The 23,523-nt window shown below is 27.0% G+C and overlaps 1 protein-coding gene across 1 annotated transcript; it reads left to right on the top strand.

Annotated features, from left to right (window-relative positions):
• Positions 1-13,429: 13,429 nt before the first annotated feature.
• LOC109789753 (bidirectional sugar transporter SWEET3) lies at positions 13,430-16,440 on the top strand. The gene is made up of 6 exons (XM_020348782.3): positions 13,430-14,045; positions 14,158-14,194; positions 14,291-14,513; positions 14,877-15,038; positions 15,315-15,434; positions 15,532-16,440. The coding sequence occupies exons 1-6, from the start codon at positions 14,009-14,011 to the stop codon at positions 15,808-15,810; spliced, it is 858 nt and encodes a 285-aa protein (XP_020204371.1). The 5' UTR covers positions 13,430-14,008; the 3' UTR covers positions 15,811-16,440.
• Positions 16,441-23,523: the final 7,083 nt, after the last annotated feature.

The following is a 23,523-nucleotide window of genomic DNA, read 5'->3' as shown; positions in this document are numbered from 1 at the left end:
GACAAGTGCCAAATCCCAGAAAAAAGTAGAGAAGGAATTCCCACCTTATGCATAAAGGGGACCATTATATGCAAGTTTGTTTATATTTTATAAATAAATTAAAAATAAATATACTTTTTTTTTAATAGACCACATATATCTTTTATTATAGACTCATATTTTAAATTTGAGATCACTTGTTAAAGATGAAAAAATCTTATATATGCCAGTTGATTTATGTATTAACTAATTTTTTTATCTTTTTTTACTTTATATGTAAGCTTAGGTATATATCATTCAATTGATGGAAGTATTGGTACAATATAATTGTTTTAATTTAATAAGTAACTAATTAGTAGTGTTGAGACACTTATTTTTTATTTATATATTTTATTTAAAAAAATAAGAGAGAAAATAAAGTAACATGAATAATAGATGAATTTTGAGATAATTATTAAAGAAAAATTATGCTTACAAATGAGAGATAAGATTGCTAATAATAATGAGAAAAACCATAGATATTTAATACATTTGTAATATATAATTGGTTAAAATATTTTTAAAATTTTTATTATTTTACTGTCTTTACCGTCTTTATAATTCAAAATAGACATTTTTAGAGTATATATTTGCATTTTTTATTTTTTTTAGTCATTGTTGATATTTTTTTTTATAATGTTATTTCCGTGTGAATGATGTGAAGTTATTAAATCTACATAACATTAATGTATTTGATTTTGTGGAGGATAATATGTTACTTAATAGTTTAGGAGGAAAAAATAAAATGTACGAATGGTAGATAGTCAATATTTACTATGACCAAATATGATTCATATGAATAATCAAATTGTTGTTAATTATGTAATACATCATTAAATGACACATAATCGTCTAAAACATCAAATACATTATCCACGTGGATTTAATAAATTTACATCACTCATACGAAAATGACATTACAAATAAATTAAAAATAATTTTAAAATATAAGTATATGAAATAAAAAATTCTATTTTAAATTATAAAGACTAAAAAATAAAATTTGTAAAATTATTGAGATTAAAAAAATATTTTAACACACACGCGCTCACACACACACACACACACATATATATATATATATATATATATATATATATATATATATATATATATATATATATATATATAATTTAAAGATAAAAGAATCACAATAAAGTGGAGGTAGAAAAGTTGTTGGGATGTATTTATACCTTTCAGCTATCATTATAAATTTAGAGTTGACTTAAATATGATTTTAGTCTCTTCAATTTAAGATTATTTTTTTAGTCTCTTTAATTTTTAAAAATCTTGTTTTAGTTCCTTAGGTGGCCAATAATATATTTGAAAGTAATAAATTGTGACAGTTATTTAGTATCATGTTATCTTTTTATCAACAGAGACACTAATAGGTAGATTTTGTACAACAGTATTTGACAATTTCCTTAAAGAAAATTGAGTATAAGAACTAAAGTAAGATTTTTTGAAATTATAATAACTAAAAAGATCAATTTTAAATTTGAGAGACTAAAAATAAATTTATCTTAAATTTAAAAGATTAAAACATATTTAAGCCTTTAAAGTTTTAAGTCTTGAATATATACTTACATTATAGTATATATGAAGAAAGAACTTTGCCATTTATAATAAATTTATTTATCAACAAGTATTTGGTTCAATAAATATTGTAGTCAATTTTCTTAATCAAGATTTCAAGTAAATATTATATATATATATATATATATATATATATATATAAAATAAGAAATCTACTTATTTCAAGAGTAAGTTTACATATATTTATTCTGCTTAATAAATCATATTCTACATCGAATTCAAAAAATCTAATTGTTGAATTAAAAACTCTTAATGTATAAATCAAATCTACAAATTAAAAAAAAATAAAAACTATTTGATACTCAATTTCATTAATTCAAATTGATGTATAAATTTTTTTATGATTATTCCTCATTTAAATTAATGAAATAAGGTATCAAATTTAAATTCTTTAAAAAATTTGCATATTTAATCTATGCATTAAAATTTAATATAAAATATAAGTTATTAAGTAAAATATGTGTAAATAGATTTACTCTTAAAACAAGTAAATCTTCCATCTATATATATATATATATATATATATATATATATATATATATATATATATATATATATATATGAGGAGGATTCAAACGACACCGGTGTAACTTTTACTAAGTGTTACACCGTTTAATAACTTTATATTAAATGTGAATTTTGAAAATCCAACCGTTAGATTGAAAGTTCATATCTTTTAGATCATATATGTCAAATTTTGTTAAAATTGAACAACAACTTGAAGGTAATCAAAGTGTCCATATTTTAGTATATTTTGAAATAAATATATTACGTCAATTTTATTTTATGAGAATGAAGTATCAAATCATCTTAGATTAATATAAAATTTGATATATATGATCTAAGAGATATGAACTTTTAATCTAACGGTTGGATTTTTAAAATTCACATTTAATATAAAGTTATTGAGCGGTGTAACACTTAGTAAAAGTTACACCGATGTCGTTTGAACCCTCCTCTATATATATATATATATGTATATATAATTCAATTAATAAAAGTTGATTTAATTGATAAAGAATTTATATCTCAAAAAGAAAGTCGATTTGATTTCCACTATCAATATGAGGATATTAAATGTAAGTACTCCTCTTAATACTTATAGAGCATTGAAGTCTATCTAGATCTTGATGAGTTCTGGAACCTAACTAGCTTAAACATTTTAATAAAAAATGTATATAAGAAATTAGCTTAAACTTTTTAATAAAAAATATATATAAGAAATTCAAGTTCTAAATTGTTAAATCGGAGAGAGAATTTTGTTAGATGTGTTTAAAAGAAAGGAAATCCAGAAGGCAGGAGGACAACCTTTGTTGGTTAGCATCCAACTATGGAGAAAGCGACAGTTAGTTGTGGTGTACGTGGCGGTGCCCACTTTGGCATGGGCAAACCCAGCTCACCAAATTAAAAAATAAATACTACGTACGCGTGCTTTCTTTGTCTTATTACTCAACCCAACACATGCAACATAACAATGCTTTGCTTTACTTCGCTTCGCTACTACCAGCTATAGAATTTGGACCCTATGGCAGATGAGAAAATATAGCCACTAAATAAAAACAGAATTTTTTATTTTTTCTTCCGGACTCAAAAATTTTAAATCGTGTTAAGGATTTTAATCAAGTAATGAAATCATCTAATTTCCCTCATCAACCATAATAATACAAAGTTACAAACCACAGCAAAAGGATGTAGATTCTATAAACTAATCGATCTATAACTTTGTCGTTGTTGTGAGGGTTGATCATGGATGGATAGTTTTGTTTTATTCCTCAAGTCTTGCATTTATTCCATAATGTTTTTAGGGGTGTTGATAGTTTCAGTTTGAGTTGGGGTCGAAATTTCTATAATTTTCACTGTTTGATTCTAAATGATAATATTGGAGTTTTGTGGGCTTGTACTAACACTATTTTTTTTAATGTTTATAATTACTTTCCGCACAAAAGGTCATATTGTAATAATTTTTTAAATAATAATTAGGAAGACTAATGTAATGTCTAAGTAAGGTGTAAAGGAGTTGAGTCTAAGTTGAACTATCTTAAAATTTAAGTTTGACTCGTGAAAAAATTTTAAATTTTTAAAGTTTGGCTCATTTATCTAATTGGAAAATTGAGCTTGATAGCTTGCTAAAAGAATTAAGCTTCAGCTTAACTTGTTTAACTCATTAATAGCATAATTATTTTTATTTTTATGAAAATTTTCTTAAATTATTTTTTAACTTTATTAATATAACATTTAGTAATTAACTTAATACTAAATAATTATCTACCGACACAAAAGTATACTTAACATGTGGTATATATGTGGAATTAATTTTTTTTAGATTATTACATTTTTATAATTTAATAAATAAAAAAAACCACAACTTATTGACTATTATAAAAAAAATGTTCAAAATTAATTTAACATTTATTTGTGAAGAGGTAACAATATTTTTTATTTTGTAAAGATAAAATTTAATTTAAGATATCAAACTTGACATAAGATGATGATAATTTTCAATATATATATATAAAGTAAGTTTAGGTAATTATTGAGTATGTATTATACTTTTGAATCCTATTTTTGATTAAAACAAGCATTGGTTTTGGTTGTTGTCACGTAAATTCTTAGTTTAGTAGATATGTTTTATGTTTTTGTGTGTTGATAAACACAAGAAAAGGAGAAGTGAAAAAGTCAGTCAAAAGGTACAAATTTTTGAAGACACTAACTCACTAAGAGTTATTGTCCTTCACTCAGATGAGGCAAGGTAGAGAGCAACTTATGAATGAGAGTTCGCTTGCTTAAGCAAAGACAAATACACACTTAAGCAAGTTAAGGTTGAGAGCAAAAGCAAATTGAAGAACCTTGCTAGCTTAAGCTTGAAGACCAATACTTTTAAGCGAGCTAAGGTCGATAACAACACTAGAAGGCCACACGAGTTCCCTTAAGTGAACCATCGTGGTAGCTTAAGTGAGTGGAGCGATAAAGTCTAAGATCTGAGAAACATATAAAATCCTAAGAGTCAAGAATTCATGTATTCATACAAGGGGAGAGTAAAATTTAGGTTAGAGAGAAAGATAGTGGGAAGTTGAAGAACCTTTATAGTGTGTTTGGATGAAGAATTTTAGAAATTTAAAGAATTTTAAATTCTTGATATTTGAATTATTTTGATTTAAATTTCTATTATTCTTAAAATATTTTGTTTGGATGAGTCAATTCAAATTTCTTAAATTTTAAATTGTTAGGTTGAATATGATAATATGATTCCATCATAGTAAAATTGATTTTAAAAATATATTTATATGTTGAGATTTTTAAATTAAATTTTATAAAAATAAATATTAGTCCATTTTAAATATTTAATAATTTTAAAAATTAATATTAGATAATATTAAATAATTTTAAAAATTAATATAAGATAATATTTAATAATTTTAAAAATTAATATAAGATAATATTTAATAATTTTAAAAATATTTTTTAAATATCCAATAATTAAAAGAATGAAGAGATAAGATAAAATATATAGGTGAAATAAGAAAAACAAATATGAGGAATTTCAAATTCTTCCATTTTTGGAAGAATTTAAAATTCTACTATTTTAAAGAATTTCACAAATGCTTGGATTTCAAATACTTTGTAAATTCCTCATCCAAACAAAGCATTTTACCTCAAAGAATTTGAAATTCTTCAAATAAATGAATTATCCTATATAAATTCTTCATCCAAACACACCATTAATGCATGATAGAATATTTCTTTGACACATAATTTGTAACGACGTGTTACAAGTTAAAATATATTAGTTATTCAGAATAATATTTAACCTTCAATCATAATTAAATAAAAAAATAAAATTAGAACTAATTAACGTCACAAGATCCTAAAAATCTTGTTATTATCCCTTCCCTAAAAAATAATCATGACCGACCTCCTTAAAATTAAGGCACAATTCTGATTGATGAATTATATTTAATTTTATAATTTTTTTAAAAATATATGAATTAAAAATAATCCTCAAATTTGCAAATTAAATTATTTAAGATAAATATTTTTAAATTTGATCCTCTATTGAAAATATGTAATTTTAGTTCTTTTAATTTTAAAAATATTAAATTTTAATTCTCAAATCAAATTAATATCTATTAATTATTAAATTTTAATGCTTATTCATACTTAAGTAATATAATATTTAGTAATATAATATTTAGAGATAAAATAAATTAAAAAATATTTAAATAAATTTTATTAATAAAATATATATTAATCATTCATTAAAATATATATAAACAAAACAAATTATACATTATTTTAAAAAATTTATTATTACATATCATATTAATAAATATCACATCAGTTAAATAGCGGTAAATTAGTGTATAATATCAAAATTTAACGATTATCAAACATTAAATTAATAATTACATTTTAAAAATAAAAAGGATAAATATCTCTATTTTAAATAGGAGATAAAAATTGTAAATTGAGAAAAACAAAACACTACAAATGTAATTAAGTTATACTTTTAAATAAATATATTATTTGTTAAATAATTTTTGTGTTGTTGCTTTATTAGATAAAAAAAAATTAAAATTAAAATTAAGAAGATCTTATTTAAGGTTTTAATATAATAATACAATCTTACATTTGATTAAACTCAACATTACGGAAGTCTTAGTGGAGCAGAGTCTGTAAATATTGTAAACTCACCCATGCATGTTTAATTTCCAAAAAAAAAAAAAAAACACACACACACACACAAAGCATTTTTTTAATATTAAACTTATGCATTTAATTGATACATCACTGTCTTAATTTGTACACCATATTTTTCATGCATGAATTATTCTTTGCAATTTCTATTGTGGGGTGTCACGTCCTGTTTGCTAGGATGGTTTAGGTGCGCCCATCCCATCCCAAGTGTCACGTGAAACTATAATGTCACCTCACTATGAAACGATAATAATTTCTCTAACAAACACACATATAACTAGCAAATATATAATGTTACTCTTAATAATAAAAAATTAATGTTAAAATTACAAGATCTACTCATGACTTGTGTTTTGGACTTTGGAGAATCATACAAAATTACTTTCGATCTCCTAATAAATGTTATCTCAAATTTTTTTACAGAAAAAGTCTAATACGAACATAAAAATAATTTTACAAAATTAATTTTGTGTTTGATTTTTTTTACTAGAAACAACATAACATAATAATCAGTCTCATAATAAATGTTATCCCCGATTTTTTGATACAAATTAAAAAATTGAATAAATATATAAAAATAATATTAACTTTACAAAATTAATCTCATGATTATATTTTTTTAGAAATAATATAACACAATAATTATTTTTTAAAATATATTATAAGGAGTAAAATGAAAAGAAACAACTAATATTACTTGTGTTTCAGTATACCTAAAAGTCTCATATTTTAACATATAAAAATTGTCACTATATATATGGATTCGAACCCTGACCTTGTTTAAGCGTGGATTAACCCTTATCGTTAAATCACACGCTTGAGGTTATAAGTATATATAATTACATATAATTTAATGTTTATTTTGAATAAAACTTAATAATATATTTTATATGTCATTATAACATATATTTACACATTTTAACAATATACTAACATATTATATTTATTATATAAGTAAAAATAACTCTTCAATAAAAATAATTCTTAGTGATTATGTTTCTATAAGATATGTGTTATTATATGATAAATTTTTTTAATATATTAAAAAAAATTAATATGATATTTAATTTTTTTTAAATACAATACCTATTATAAAATAAAGAGAAAAGTAACTCAATGAATACAATACCTGAATATGATGGAAGAGCCGGCGGGGTAGGTGGTTGTGTGGGCAGAGAAGTACATTATATAATCTTATCCATTGACAGTTAGGGAAGTACAGGTTCTGTTTGTGTGTCAACTCGATGTGGCATGAGAATAAAAATATTATATATATTAAATATTAATATTGGGATATCACTCAGAGCCAGTTGGAAGGCAAAAAGGAGACAGAAGCAGCAGAATTTGTCACTAGCACACTGGAATTTAGCTCCCTATATAGATCTCACATGGCCCTTTAGGCTTCAAAACTTAATGGTGATTATCACTCAGAGCAAAATGTTTAAATTTAAAAGCACTTGAGAGTTTAGTTTGACCTTCTTAAAAGGAGAGTCAAATTGCATGGTGGCTGCTCCATAAATATATTTATATGTAACAAGAAAGTTGGATCTGTGTCACTTCCCTAACTGTCAATGGATAAGATTATATAATGTGCTTCTCTGCCGACACAACCACCTACCCCGCCAAAGTTATGTAATCATAATCAAAGAATTCTTGTCGCAAATTCATTTCCTGATTCATAAAATATCGTAAATTTTGCCCCTACGTGTGGGAGTATTAGTTTTGGGAAACCATGATGAAGACATTGAGTTATTGACTGAGTTTGGAACGGGAAGAACTTAATTGGTGGGAATTTATATTATATTATGTTATTTTAAGAATTAAGATTAAAACTTAACTCAATTTTATAAAATCACATTTTAAGAAGAAATTAATATATATATATATATATATATATATAAAACAAAGAAAATTATCTAATTTTGCATACTTATTTCTTAAATAATTTTATTCTTAAAATTTTTTAAATATTAAAAAATAATCATTCTTACAAAAATAAGATTCAAACTTAAAACCTTTAAATTTGAAAATTAAATACAATATTAATTATCCAACATTGATAATTTTTAAATATTTTTATTAAATAAAATATAAAAATATAAAATATCTCGACTTTATTAATATTATATAAAGATAAATAGTTTGATTTAGTATATATATTTTTTAAATTATTTTATTTTATATTTTTAAACAATAAAAATAATACTAAATTAATAATTCTTACAAAATAAAACTCAAAATAAAAATCTTAAAATTTGATAATTAAATATAATATTACTTGATATAATAAATATTAATAATTCTTAAATATTTTTATTAAATAAAATTTAAAAGTATGAAGTGTCTCAAATTTACTAATATATATTAAGATAAATTTTATAGAATAATTTATGATCGATGAGAATGTAAAATTATTTTATATTTCTTATGCATGATATATTGTTTTTGTCCTATTTCAATTTCATAAAATGCATAATTTTGCGACGGTGCTTAATACAAACCAAACCTATTCTAAAATTAACAAAAGTTCTATCCTATCTTTTCATCGTTTGACAATTTGTAAATATAAATTTAAAGTTTAAATATTTTTTGTGACACCTTTACTACCCCGACACATATATTGTAATAATGAAAACTTAACAAAAACAATTTCTCTATTTCGGTAAAAGGGTTCACATGAGAATCTTTAAAATTATTCTTCAATAACCACAACGATAAAAATGAAACGTGAGAGTTTACAAATGATTTTCAAAAATAATATTTACAATTCTAATTTCATATAACAATCTATGTCCTAAAGAAAATCCTCTGCTCCGATGTCACAATATCAGAGCATAACCACAACTCAACCGTTAGCATTCTAGATGTCACTCGTAGTCGGATCTTTCTCACCTAAAATATCCACAAATCGCACGGTGAGAAAAGAAAACATCTATATATATAACACATAAGAAAACACAACATATTATCTCATTATAACTTAATATTCATAAATATTTCAACATATCGTATTTCAATCAATCATACATCGTCATCACGTCATAATTCTCAATCACACCAATCATCACAAATCTTGCACTTCACACTATGCCAAGGTCACGCTACCCATTTAACAATCTCAGGCCGTGCTCACCCCTTATATAACACTGTGCCAAGGTCACGTTATCCCTATCCCAGGACCGTGCTCACCCTTGACATGTTAACCAAGGTCACGATACCCACGTAACAATCCAGAGCCGTGCTCACCCCTGATATAACACTGTGCCAAGGTCACGTTATTCCTATTCCAGGGCCGTGCTCACCCCTGACATGTTAACCAAGGTCACGATACTTATGTAACAATCCAGAGCCGTGCTCACCCCTGATATAACACTGTGCCAAGGTCACGTTATCCCTAACCTAGGGCTGTGCTCACCCCTGACATGTTAACCAAGGTCACGATACTCATGTAACAATCTCGGGCCGTGCTCACCCCTGGTCATAGGTGTGAAGAACCACAATCACATCTCATTCACATCCACATTCACATTCACATCCACATCCACATCCACATCCACATCCACATCCACATCTCAATTCCACAATACATACACAATCCACACAAAATGGTGATTCACATACCCCTCAAGTAATTCATCATCTAGATCATCAAATAATATAACAATAACATTCATAAACTAATATAACAAACAACAGAATTATCAATTTAATATAATTTTAACGTAAACAGTAAAATCCCCAATTGTTCCAAAACCTAACTCACAGACACTTTTCTACAATTTCGTTCTCCCTCTCAGATCACCATTCTTACAAATTATTAGCATATCTATAATCCTCAACACATACAGAATCTAATGGGATCCTCAATTTCTCAAACAGAAATCATCCAATTTTTCACAACCTAACTTGCAGGCACTTTTCTATAATTTCGTTCTCTCTCCCAGAGCACCATTTTTACAAGTTAAACATATATTCGTAATCCTAAATATATATAGAATCACATAAGATAATTAATTCTCCAAACATAAATAATTATAAAATTATTCATAACCCTAAGGGCTCTTCCTCTACCCAATTTCCTCATGTAACTCTACATATAAATAATCTCCTTTTCCCCCGTACCTGGATAAATAGGAACTTGGGCAGAACCTCCTCATCTTTTTCCTTAAATAAGGATCGGAACTAAAACTGGAGCAGAACCTCATCCTCTGAGTTCCCTTTGGTCTTCAGAGAGAAGAAGAGGAACGAAAGAGAGAACAGAAGAGAAAAGAGAGTGAGAAAGAGAGGTGTCTAGAAATGAGAGGATTTGAGGCCTATTTATAGGATTTTTCGCCCACCTACCACTACGGCCCGTTCCAAAATCGGAACGGCCCGTTCTGGGCCCTTCAAACCTACGTAAATTTTTCAATTGGAACGACCCGTTCTCCAAACTAGAACGGCCCGTTCTCCCATTAGAACGGCCCGTTCTGTTTCTACAATTTTGGTCATACTCACTATTCCAGAACGGCCCGTTTCAAAATTGAAACGGCCCGTTCTGGGCCACGAATTGGGCCTTTGGCCCACGAAAAATGGGCTGTTACATTTTTATTTTTTAAAATTTAAAGTAATTTTTTTTAATTTTAAAATATTATTTTAAATCTTATAATATTTTAAAAATTTTATTTTAATTTCTTAAATATCAATAAACCCTAAAAATAATAAATTGAAATAATTATCCACCATAATGTAATGTTTTCACTGATAAAAACATTAATAAATATGTTTTATGTGGTAATGTTTGATAGATTTTTTTTAATAAAATTTGAATATAAAAATTAAAATAATATATTTTTAAAATTATATATACTAAAAAATAATTTTAAATTAAAAAAATTAAATAAATTTACAAACCAATATATATATATATATTGGAGCAGGACGGCCTTTATAGAGTGCGGCCACTATGGTTGATTCTGCATAACTTGCATTGTATCCTACTCATGAATTACAAGGCAGTGACACAGATCCAATTTTCTTGTTACATATAAATATATTTATGTAGCAGCCACCATGCAATTTGATTCTCCTTCTAAGAAGGTCAAACTAGTGCTTTTAAATTTAAACATTTTGCATGTCCAACATTACACCATAGTGGAGTAATAATCGCCATTAAGTTTTGAAGCCTAAAGGGGCATGTGAGATCTATAAAGGGAGCTAAATTCCAGTGTGATAGTGACAAATTCTGCTGCTTCTGTCTCCTTTTTGACTTCCAACTGGCTCTGAGTGATATCCCAATATTAATATTTAATATATATAATATTTTTATTCTCATGCCACATCGAGTTGACACACAAACAGAACTTGGACTAATTATCCAAATTTCATGTCCTCTTCTTGCAATTTTCATCACATTCCCATGTACGTAACATAAACATGCATGGGCCCTAATCATCAACAAAGAATTTTTGTCGCAAATCATTTCCTGATTCATAAAATATCGTAAATTTTGCCCCTACGTAGAAAAATAACCTTTTCTTTTAAATTATCAACATTAAAAAAAATTGTGAAATTTTTTATTTTAATCTGTCAAATATGTTTACGTGAGGACAAAGTTCACGATATTTTATGTATTAGGAAAAAAATTGTGAATTTTTTTTTTTTAGAAAGATAGATAAGAAAAACATTAATATTATCTTTGTATTTATTTTTTTATCATTAATAATATTTCATTTTACAATAAATAAAATAATAAAAAGATAGATAAGAAAAATAACGTTATATAAATTGTTATACAATTTTTATTGTATATATAATATTACTTATATTTAAATTACACAAAAACAAATATTTCTCAATTGGTATTTCGAGACTAATTGATTTCTAAACATAAGAATTGTCCGGTAGAATTTATCTCTTCAAACAAAACTTTCTTCATTCACATAATTAGAAATCAAATCTTTGATGATTGCAACTACTAATTATGATAGATTTTGTGATTGATGAATATGATATTACTATAAAGGTTTGATTCTTATAAAAGGGAAGTGTAGGGATAATACAATATAACTATTAATTAAGAAATTAACCATTAAAATTATAATTAACTATAAATTTTATTATATGTGTATTTAATATTATCACATATCTCAATGATTTTTTAATCAACCATTGTGGAAGAACTCTATTATCTGAAGTACAATTTTCTAGTTTTGAAGAGTTAAATTATTACTATGAAAGCAAGCAGTGTTGTGCCAAGTACTATTAATATGATTAATAGAATTTCAGACCCCGACCGACATGGAAGTAAAAATAACTTCACCCCCATGCACCGCACTGTTATATAGATTTTTTAAAATTTCATTTCCTCAGAAAGTGCAAATGGAAAAAATAAAATTTGAAAAATCTTTAAAATAAAAGTAACTTGTTTGTTAATAAAAAAAATATATAACTTTTATAAAAGCTAACTGCAAATGCTTATTTTATTTTAAAAAGAAAATATTTATAAAAAAAACTTCATCAAATAGTTAAATACCATATTAGGTATTTTCTTTCTTTTTTATTTTTTGGAAGAAGAAGAAATATCTTTTAAAAAAATATTCTTTGGAATAAAAATCTTAAACAATAATCCATCAATCAACTTGCGGAACATTATACTTTCAAAAAATATATTACGGAACATTTCGAAGAGTTAACTTTCTCGAGTTATCCAAAATGATTCTTAATCTCTTTGAAAATTCTTTTACCTTTTCTAGTAAATTTTATAGTTAAGTTTCTGAACAATTTTTCTTTCGGTAGTAAATTATTGAATTTTTAACGACGTTGTTTATATATCTAAATGTACCACAATTTTGATTAAAAAAAATAAATAAATACACACATGCATATATTATAAATTAAAATTTATTTCATTAATTTTTTAATATAAAATCATAATTTCTCAAAAAAATATTATTGTTCGAAATTATGTGATCCCATCAATTTTTACATAATACGTAATTACATTTTTCAATTTACAAAGGAAAAAGTTAAAACATGTCATTATTTAAAACTCGTAATTTGTCACTTAGTCTGCTAACACCTGTTTAGAGAAGTTAATATGTGGCCATGTGCCAATAACTCTCACATATCTCTACAAAATGGAAGCCACATCATGAAGAGTAGATCATTTTAGTAATGTTTTGAAACGCACTATTGAAACGCTTTACCAACAAAAAAAGAAGCAGAAGCACTTGATAATTTAAACAGAAAGAACAAAGTTATTAGGCCAAAATATTATAGAAAACATGAAATACCATAAAAAATGAAGGCATCAAACATCAGAGTTTAGGGCAAATAATGGTTTTTGTCTCGTGCTTCACCATATCATAAGCCCCTAAAAGCTAAAACTGGAGCAAATAAAGAAAAAGAAATAAAAAGTAGGAGGGTTTGGGGTGGGAATTTGGAAGAGCACTCTTATATTGAGCAAGTTGATGGAAAGCTTCTGAATTTGTACAAAATTTTGCATCCACATAAATATTAAAGACGTAGACAGCACTTCTTCCTTTTTAAATATTGTTTTCATTTCTAAATTATATATTATTTTATGTTTGACCCTACGCGTTCAATAGTACTCCCAAGCTGTTGTTATAAATAGAGCTTTCTCGATGCACTTCTCAACACAGTATAAAATATTCACCTCTTCAAACTTCAAACCCCAAAGTATTCACTAAAAGAACAAAAGATGCCAGAGAACCTTCGTTTGGCTGTTGCTGTTCTTGGTACTTCTTCGTTTATTCATTCATTCCTAAGCTTACAACTTAGGATTGTGATTATTTGAGTCTTCAAAAACAGTGGCTCATTAGAATGTTTTTCTTTCTTTCTTTCTTGCAGGCCATGCAGCCTCAGTTTCCCTTTACGCTGCACCAATGTATGTTAGGCATATAACATTATAAGTTATATCTCATTATAATAACTTCAGAGAATGTATAAAGTGATTAACGCTTTTCATGCTTTTCATGTTCAGCGTCACCTTTAAAAGAGTTATAAGGAAGAAAAGCACAGAAGAGTTTTCGTGCATTCCTTACATCATTGGACTCTTGAACTGTCTCCTTTACGCTTGGTACGGTTTGCCTGCTGTAAGCTACAAGCCGGAAAATTTCCCTCTGGCCACTGTTAATGGAGTTGGAATTGCTCTTGAGTTATCCTATGTTCTCATTTATTTCTGGTATGCCTCGGCCAAAGGAAAGGTTAGCTTCACTTCATCCTTCTCTTCATGTGTCAAAATTGTTTGAATCATATGCAATAAAGTTTTCATCAATTTAACTTCGTTGCTTGAAATTTTTTTTTTTGACAAATAGTTACTTTTTTCATTTTTATTATTTTATGAAAATGTTTGGCACCACCTAAGTCATTTCTTTTTCATAGTAAAAATATATGTAGAAACAAGAAGCAAAAAATGTGATTTTTGAGACGAGTAAGTGCGTGTTTGCTATCATGTTTGAAATGTGAAAAATCACGTTTAACGAAAGTTATACTTGTAACTTTCACGTTAAACGTTATTTTTCACGTTTCAAACGTGAAAGCAAACACAGTATAATTTTCTTTTGCAGAGAAAGGTGGCCATGACAGCAATACCAGTTCTGCTTCTGTTCAGCATAATTGCTGCAGTGTCAGCTTTTGCATTCCATGATCATCGTCACCAAAAGCTTCTCGTGCGTAGCATTGGCTTTGGTGTTTCAGTTGCAATGTACGCATCACCCCTAGTTGTCATGGTGAGTGACTTATCTTTGTCCTTCACTGTAATATTCTGTTACTACTAGCTTAGATTCTTGTAGTTAAATGGGAACTGATAGAAAGCAAATCCAAAACAGAGAAACAGAGAAGTTCCATCAAAGTATCAAACAATATACTAATATATAAAATATAACCTCACTAATTAAAATAAACAAAAGTTATGCTATACGATATATTCAATTAACTGAGATGGTATATTATATGATGGCTTAAATAATAATTTTGTAACAATGTTTCGTTTTTTATTTCTGCAGAAGAAAGTTATACAAACCAAGAGCGTGGAATTTATGCCACTACCGTTATCCGTATGCTCATTCTTAGCAACTTTACTATGGCTGACTTATGGACTACTCATTCGTGATATATTCGTTGCGGTATGTTTCATGGTCTCTTCAATTATAATTTCATAAATTCAGAAAAAAAATATTTAGTACTCCAAATACTGATATTTTATTTCTTTCACAATGATAGGGGCCATGTGTGATTGGAACTCCCTTGGGCATTCTTCAACTTGTAATTTACTTTAACTACCGAAAAGGGAGTGCTGTGGAAGAACCAAACAAAGGGGACACCGAAAAGGGTAACTTGGAGAAGGTGGGCATAGAAATTGGGAAGCTTGAAATGAATGTCACAAATCACATGAATGGTAACTTTCAGGATGTGGACATAGAAATTGGGAAGCTTGAAATGAATGTCACAAATCGCATGAATGGAATTACTCGTGAACAATGTGTCAAGGGGAAGGATTGAAATTTTCAATATGCTTTATTCAGATTCCTTTCAATGTTTATAATTTGTTCCATGTATTGTTGACATGAAACTTAATTACACTACTGAATAAATGGTTTCTTTTATTGAAGAAGGGTTTGCTTTAGTTGTCGTTTATGTCCGTGGAAGTATTGCTGTGTTGGTCCATTGACTATGATTCTTGATTTTCTACTGCAAGTGCCATTTAAGGAATAATATTATGGTAATTTATGGGATGTGAGATTAAACAACATTCGAACAAAAGAGGATCTCTGTTCTGACAATAATATTACTCATGATAGATATCCCGCGAGAAAAGAATAACAAAAATTCTACTTAATGTGGACGCTTGAATGTTTTTTTATGCAGCTGGTTCTAAAGTTCTATTTGGGTGTTCCTTAAAATGTGGTGGTTAAAGTGGGAATAGTCATTGTGTCTGCTAAGATCGCAATGATCCTCGTTGTATGAACGTGTGGGATCACTTTCTTACGCAACGCGTCACAATCTATAAAGTATTAGTTTTGGGAAACCATGATGAAGACATAATACAATCTATAAAGTATTATAATATTGCTTTATAATGTTTGATTTAGTATATATATATTTTGGATGATTTTATTTTTATATTTTTAAATGATAAAAATAATCTTAAAAATTAATATTCTTATAAAAATAAAACTCAAACTCAAAATATTGAAATTTAATAATTAAATATAATATTACTTTATATAATAAATATTAATAATTCTTAAATATTTTTATTAAATAAAATTTAAAAATATGAAATGTCTCAAATTCACTAATACATATTAAGATAATTTTTATAGAATAATTTATGATCGATGAGAATGTAAAATTATTTAATGTTTCTTATGCATAATATATTGTTTTATTTATTATCCATATGACGGTATAACTTTAGAAGAGAATAGAATTTTTTGACATGATATCAAAGATTTCTGTAACTGATTCGGTGATTTGATAATTGGTGCCTCTTTTGTCCGTTACATTAAATTTCATACGAAGTAGTGGAGGGAGGAGTGGAGCTTTTTTTGTCCTCATTTCAATTTCATTAAATGCATAATTTTGCGACCGTACTTAATACAAATCAAACCTATTCTAAAATTAACATAACTTCTATCCTATCTTTTTCATCGTTTGACAATTTGTAAATATGAATATAAAGTTTAAATATATTTTTTATTTTTTAAATTTAAAGTAAATTTTTTAATTTAAAATTATTATTTTTAATCTTATAATATTTTAAAATTTTTATTTTAATCTTTTAAATTATTAATTATATATCTAAAAGTAATAAATTGAGACAATTATCTATTATCAATTAAATTTAATGTAATATTTTTATTGATAAAAATATTAATAAATAAAATTTATGTGACAATATTTAATATATTTTTCTAATAAAATTTGAATATAAAAATTAAAATAATATTTTTAAAATTATACACACAAAAAAGAATAATTTTAAATTTAAAAAATTAAATAAATTTACAAACTTAATATATATATATATATATATATATATATATATATATAATAAGACATTTCTTAAACACAATAGTTGGAGCAGGATGCTCTTTATAGAACCATTATTCTATAGCACAATTTTCGAAGCACTTTCTGCCTTAAAAGAATTTGAACGTATGATTCCCACTTCATAGATCTACTAATTCCAAATATGTAGAGATTGAGAAGATCTAGTTACATCATCAGCCAACATAAAAATACAAAGGAGCACACACAAAATGAAATACTCAAACATGTGTGCTTCAAAACTTAATCCAGAATTTTTTTTTCTTTTCATGAACGTAAAGCTACAGGAAAATAAAAATAGCATTGAACGAATAACATGTGATTTAACAATTACAAGATGGCTCGTGACATCTCTCTCTTTGGTATACTTTTTTTTTTCCCTTATAAATAAATTCTTAAGATACATTTAATCCTTTGCATGATCTTTTTCTTTCTTTCTTTTTTATCTCCAATGTTTAATATAACACTTTCTCCTTTTTTTATACACTTCATTCCCTTCACCTATTAATTTACACATATACTATCTTACATTCTCTCCACTCTTCATCTATTTTAGTGGAACGTTTTAATTTTTTTGATTTTCACATTAGTCTCTTCTCTTTTTTTCTTTTTTCTCTCTTTTCACACTTCCAACAATTAAAACATTAAGGGGGGTGTATTGGTTTAGGATTTCGTAGGATTTTAAAAGACTTTTTTTGAGTAAAAAAGTCCATTGGTATTCAATCAGGATTTTATGTCACTTAAAAACAATCCAGTGGTATTCAATCTGGATTTTTAGGATTTTTTAAAGAGTCCATTAAAATCCACTGGTATTCATTTGAGATTTTTTACAACTTAAAAACAATCCATTGGTATTCAAAAATTTAAGGATTTTAAAGGATTGTTGTGTGAGAGGGATTTTGAAAGACTTTCTAGTGTTATCTATAAATACCAGATTCATAAAACAATCCCATCCAAACCCATCGGATTTTGAAGGATTGTTTGAAATGATTTTTCAAGTGTTTTAAGAATTTTCAAGTGAGTTTTTCATCTTTTTTTTCTATGCTCCTGTCTTCTCCATTTTTTCTCTACTAATAATACTACACTATTGTTCATTGCTCATATATAATACTATTCTCATACCATTCTCCTATTTTGTGAAACTCTAATATGTAAATGATAGTGTCATTGACTTGTTTTATTTTTCTGTTCGTTCTCTTTAATTGACTTACTTTATTTTATTCTATGTAGTTGAATTTGTTCCTTTATATAACACAAAAAAATACTTGAAATTTTAACTTTTAAGTGGTAATTTTTTTTATGACACACGTTAAGAAAAGAAAAAGGTGAAAGATGAAATTGATATCATAATCTCAACAATATATATATATATATATATATAAATATATAAGATGAATTTGTTAGGGTTTTTGTGAGTAGAATGAGATAAAAATGGATCTTAGTAGGGGGAAGAACCCTCTTAGCATAAAAATTGCGAATTCTCTCTTTCCCTTGAATTTGTTACTCTTATCCCTCCTCCTTTTATGACTCAATGTAATATCCCAAAATTTATGCAGTATTAAGGATTATTTTTATGTATTTTAAATATTTATGGGATTATTAAAAGTTAAAAAAAATGTAAAAAAAAAAAATAATAATAATAATATTTTATAATATTATGAATAGTAAATATAATATTATTTTAATGAATAGTAAATTTAATATTATTTTAATAAATAGTAAATGGCTGCTACAAAGCTACGGAAGGGGGCTGCGGAATTCAATGAATTCCTCCAAATTTCTTAATTTGAATATAATATTATTTTATAAATAGTAATCCTAATATAATATTATTATGAATAGTATTTTTCAATCATTATAAATAGGCTTCACATGTAATGAAAACACAAGTTTACGGAAAAAAAAAAAAAAATTAGTGAGAAGGAAGAGAAAATAGAGAGAAGGAGAGAGAAAGAAAGAGGGAAAGAGAGGGAATCCAAAAGAGGAAGTTCTGCTCAAGTTGTAGCTCTTGTTTATTTAGGTAAGGGGGAGGAGAACCTTATCTTTTTAAAATTTTATATACTATTATGTGTAATTATTTATGCATTTATTTGATTATATTTATTTAGTGGGGTGCCCCTAACCTCACTATATTTATATATTTATTCAGTGAGGTGTTCCTAACCTCACTATATTTATATATTTATTCAGTGAGGTGTTTCTAACTTCACTATATTTATATATTTATTCAGTGAGGTGTTTCTAACCTCACTATATTTATATATTTATTCAGTGAGGTGTTTCTAACTTCACTATATTTATATATTTATTCAGTGAGGTGTTCTTAACCTCATTTAACTACTTAACTTTTAATTACAATGTTTATTTATGTTATTATTATATTTATTCAGTGAGGTGTTCCTAACCTCATCTAACTACTTAACTTTTAATTACTATGTTATTGTTATATTTATTCAGTGAGGTGTTCCTAACCTCATCTAACTACTTAACTTTTAATTATTATGTTTATTTATTTACGTTATTATTTAGTGGGGTGTTTCTAACCTCATATATTTGTTTAACCTTTAATTACTATTACTTATTCTATGATTATTCTTATCTATAATAATTATTAATATATTCACATTTTATATTGTTTAATTATTTTATAATAATTGTCATTGTCATTTAATTAATTAGTGCTCTTAATATATTTTATTTAAATTTGTGTTATTTAATTAAAGCTTAAATAATGATAAATTCTTAAATCTATTTTGAGTAATTTTTTATGATTAATATAATTTGTTAAAATGTCTTTTACTCATTTTAAAGATAATTAATACTCTATGGCCATAGATGATAAAGTTTGAATTATTTGTAGCTGGAGGTTTAACCTTGGGGATTTAAATGAGTAAGAAATGGAGGTGGAATATCTTTTGGTTGGTGTTATAATGATGCTCATTTATCCTGACTAGTCACTACAAGTATAATTCAAATTTTATTGTATCAAGAAAATCTAATATTTAATCTGTATAAATATATATTTATATATATATATATGTTAAAATTTTATTTATAAATAATTATGTTTATTCGTTCGAATTATTGTATTTATTGGATATTGTTCTTACTCCTTTCTTTTCTTTGTTTTTTTTTAATTAAATATATTATAAATAGATGGATCAACTTGAGATTCCAGATCATTTTGCTGTTATTATTACTGCTGTCCTACGTGGAAGGAAATTGGAATACGGAGGCTATTTGATGGATCTGTTATAACTTTACTTGTCAATCATATTATTTTAATTGTAATTTTCTTTCCGTTATGAATATATATATTGTATTAAAAGAGTAAGGAAAATGAATAATGTGTAAAATAATACGTTATTCTAAATATTTTAGAACGATATGTTATGTATTAAATTCACAAGATATTCTTTTCTTTACTTTTATTTTTATTAAATAAATATATAGATATTTTTAATGATATAATTGCGAAAATATTATAATTTTATATTGTATAATTTGGGTATTAGAATTAGGCGTTACATTTAATGGTATCAGAGCAACGTTCCATGTGTAACTTGGGGAAATGTGCTAACCATGTTTCTATTATAAACTGATCTATAAAATTACAGATGGCAGGAAGAAGGAATACCGAACTAACAGAGGCTGTACAAGCTATTAGGGACATGGCTGCCGCCTTGTTAAGGAATCAACCACCAGGAAGAACAGGAGAGTCACAAGGACTTGTAGAATTCAGAAGCAATAACCCTTCCCAATTTGATGGAGGATACAATCCTGAAAAAGCTGAATTATGGATTAAAGAAATAGAAAAAATATTTCGAGCTATGAACTGTCCTGACAACCAAAAAGTAAATTATGCAGTATTTATGTTAGTAGGAGAAGCAGAATATTGGTGGGATAGTACCAGGAGATTATTAGAAGGAGGGGAAATAATCATTACATGGGAAGTATTTAGAACCAAATTTTTTGAAAAATATTTTCCTAATGATGTTAGGAGGGCTAAAGAAATAGAATTTATGCAGTTAAAACAAGGGAATATGACAGTGGGAGAATATGCTTCTAAGTTTGAGGAATTGGGAAAATACTCTACTTTCTTTTATCACCCTGATGAGAGGATGAAGTGTATTAAATTCGAGGATGGACTTAAATCAGAATTAAGAAAGGCAGTAGGGATATTGGAAATCTCTGATTTTCCCACATTAATACACAAGTGTCGATTTTTGGAAGGTTTTGATCATAATAAGGATAATAGACCAAAATCTTTTGGCCCTCAATTTAGTAAGAAAAGGGATAATGAAAGAAAACCTTATGTTCGACCACAATGGAAACCCCAATCCTCTCAATTTGCAGGAAATTCCAGTAGGTCCATTAATAATCAAGCCAAGTGTTTTAAGTGTGGACAGGGTCATTATACTAAAGATTGTCATCTCAAAGGACCTGTTTGTTTTAAGTGTGGAAAGCCTGGTCATGTATTTTCTGAGTGTGGACAACCAAAGACGCACGTGAATACTTCCGGATCCAAACCAAGACCTTCTACAACTGGAAGAGTTTACACCATGACCGGAACTGAAGCTGCTCAAAACAATGATCTAATACAAGGTAAATGTTTCATTAAAGGCAAAACTTTAAATGTACTGTATGATTCAGGCGCAACTCATTCTTTTATCTCCAATAATTGTGTTCAATACCTCCAATTACCAATTTCTTCTTTAGAGAATAATTTGATTGTTTCAACCCCTACAAACAAATCTGTAATTGCCAATAAGGTTTGTTCAGACTGTCCTATTTTTATTGGCGATAAAAAATTTCTTGTAAATTTGATCTGCTTACCTTTATCACAATTAGATGTGATTTTAGGTATGAACTGGTTATCTTCCAACCACGTTCTTCTTAATTGTGCAGAAAAGTCTATAATATTTTCTGATCCTAAGGACCTATCGATTTCATTATCTAAACCAATAAACAAGTTTCCTTGGGGTAAAGTTCAAGGATATTTAATCTTATCCTCTATGGAAACTAAAGAGGAAGTCAACTTGAAAGACATAGCTGTCGTTCAAAATTTTCCTGAAGTCTTTCCTAATGATATTCCTGGTTTGCCACCTGACAGAGAGATTGAATTTTCGATTGATTTAATACCTGGAACTGGACCAATTTCAATGGAACCTTATAGGATGTCACCTTCTGAATTAGCTGAGTTGAAGAAACAATTAGAGGAGTTACTTGAAAAACAATTCATACGCCCTAGTGTATCACCTTGGGGGGCTCCTGTTTTGTTAGTCAAAAAGAAAGATGGAAGCTTTAGACTGTGTGTGGACTATCGGCAATTAAATAAGTTTACCATAAAGAATAAATACCCTCTTCCTAGGATAGATGATTTGATGGATCAATTAAGAGGAGCCACTGTATTTTCTAAGATAGATCTAAGATCAGGATACCATCAAATCAAAGTGAAAGCAGAAGACATACAGAAAACTGCATTTAGAACAAGGTATGGTCATTATGAATATCAAGTAATGCCTTTTGGAGTAACCAATGCACCTGCAGTGTTCATGGATTATATGAATAGGATTTTTCGTCCGTATTTAGACCATTTTGTGGTGGTCTTTATAGATGATATCCTCATATATTCTCGAACTCATGAAGAACATGAAGAACACCTTCAAACTGTTCTCCAAATCCTGAAAGATAAACAACTGTATGCCAAACTTTCTAAGTGTGAATTTTGGTTAGAGGAGGTTAAGTTTTTAGGACATGTGATTTCCAAAGATGGAGTGTCTGTGGATCCATCTAAGGTAGAAGCAGTTCTACTATGGGAACCTCCAAAGACGGTAACAGAAATCCGTAGTTTTTTGGGTTTGGCAGGATATTACAGGAGATTCATTGAGGGATTTTCTAAAATAGCTATGCCTTTAACTCAACTCACCAAGAAAGGACAACCCTTTGAGTGGACAGAAAAATGTGAGAATAGTTTTCAGGAGCTCAAGAAAAGATTAACTACTGCACCAGTCTTAGCCTTACCCAATCCTAATGGACAATTTGTCATATTTTGTGATGCCTCAAAAATGGGATTAGGGTGTGTTCTTATGCAAGATAGAAGGGTAGTAGCATATGCTTCTAGACAATTGAGAGCTCATGAAAGGAATTACCCAACCCATG

This window comes from Cajanus cajan, chromosome 4 (assembly GCF_000230855.2).
Source record: "Cajanus cajan strain Asha chromosome 4, NIPB_CcT2T_4, whole genome shotgun sequence".
Lineage (NCBI taxonomy): Eukaryota > Viridiplantae > Streptophyta > Magnoliopsida > Fabales > Fabaceae > Cajanus > Cajanus cajan.
This window is presented reverse-complemented; position numbering and strand designations above follow the sequence as displayed.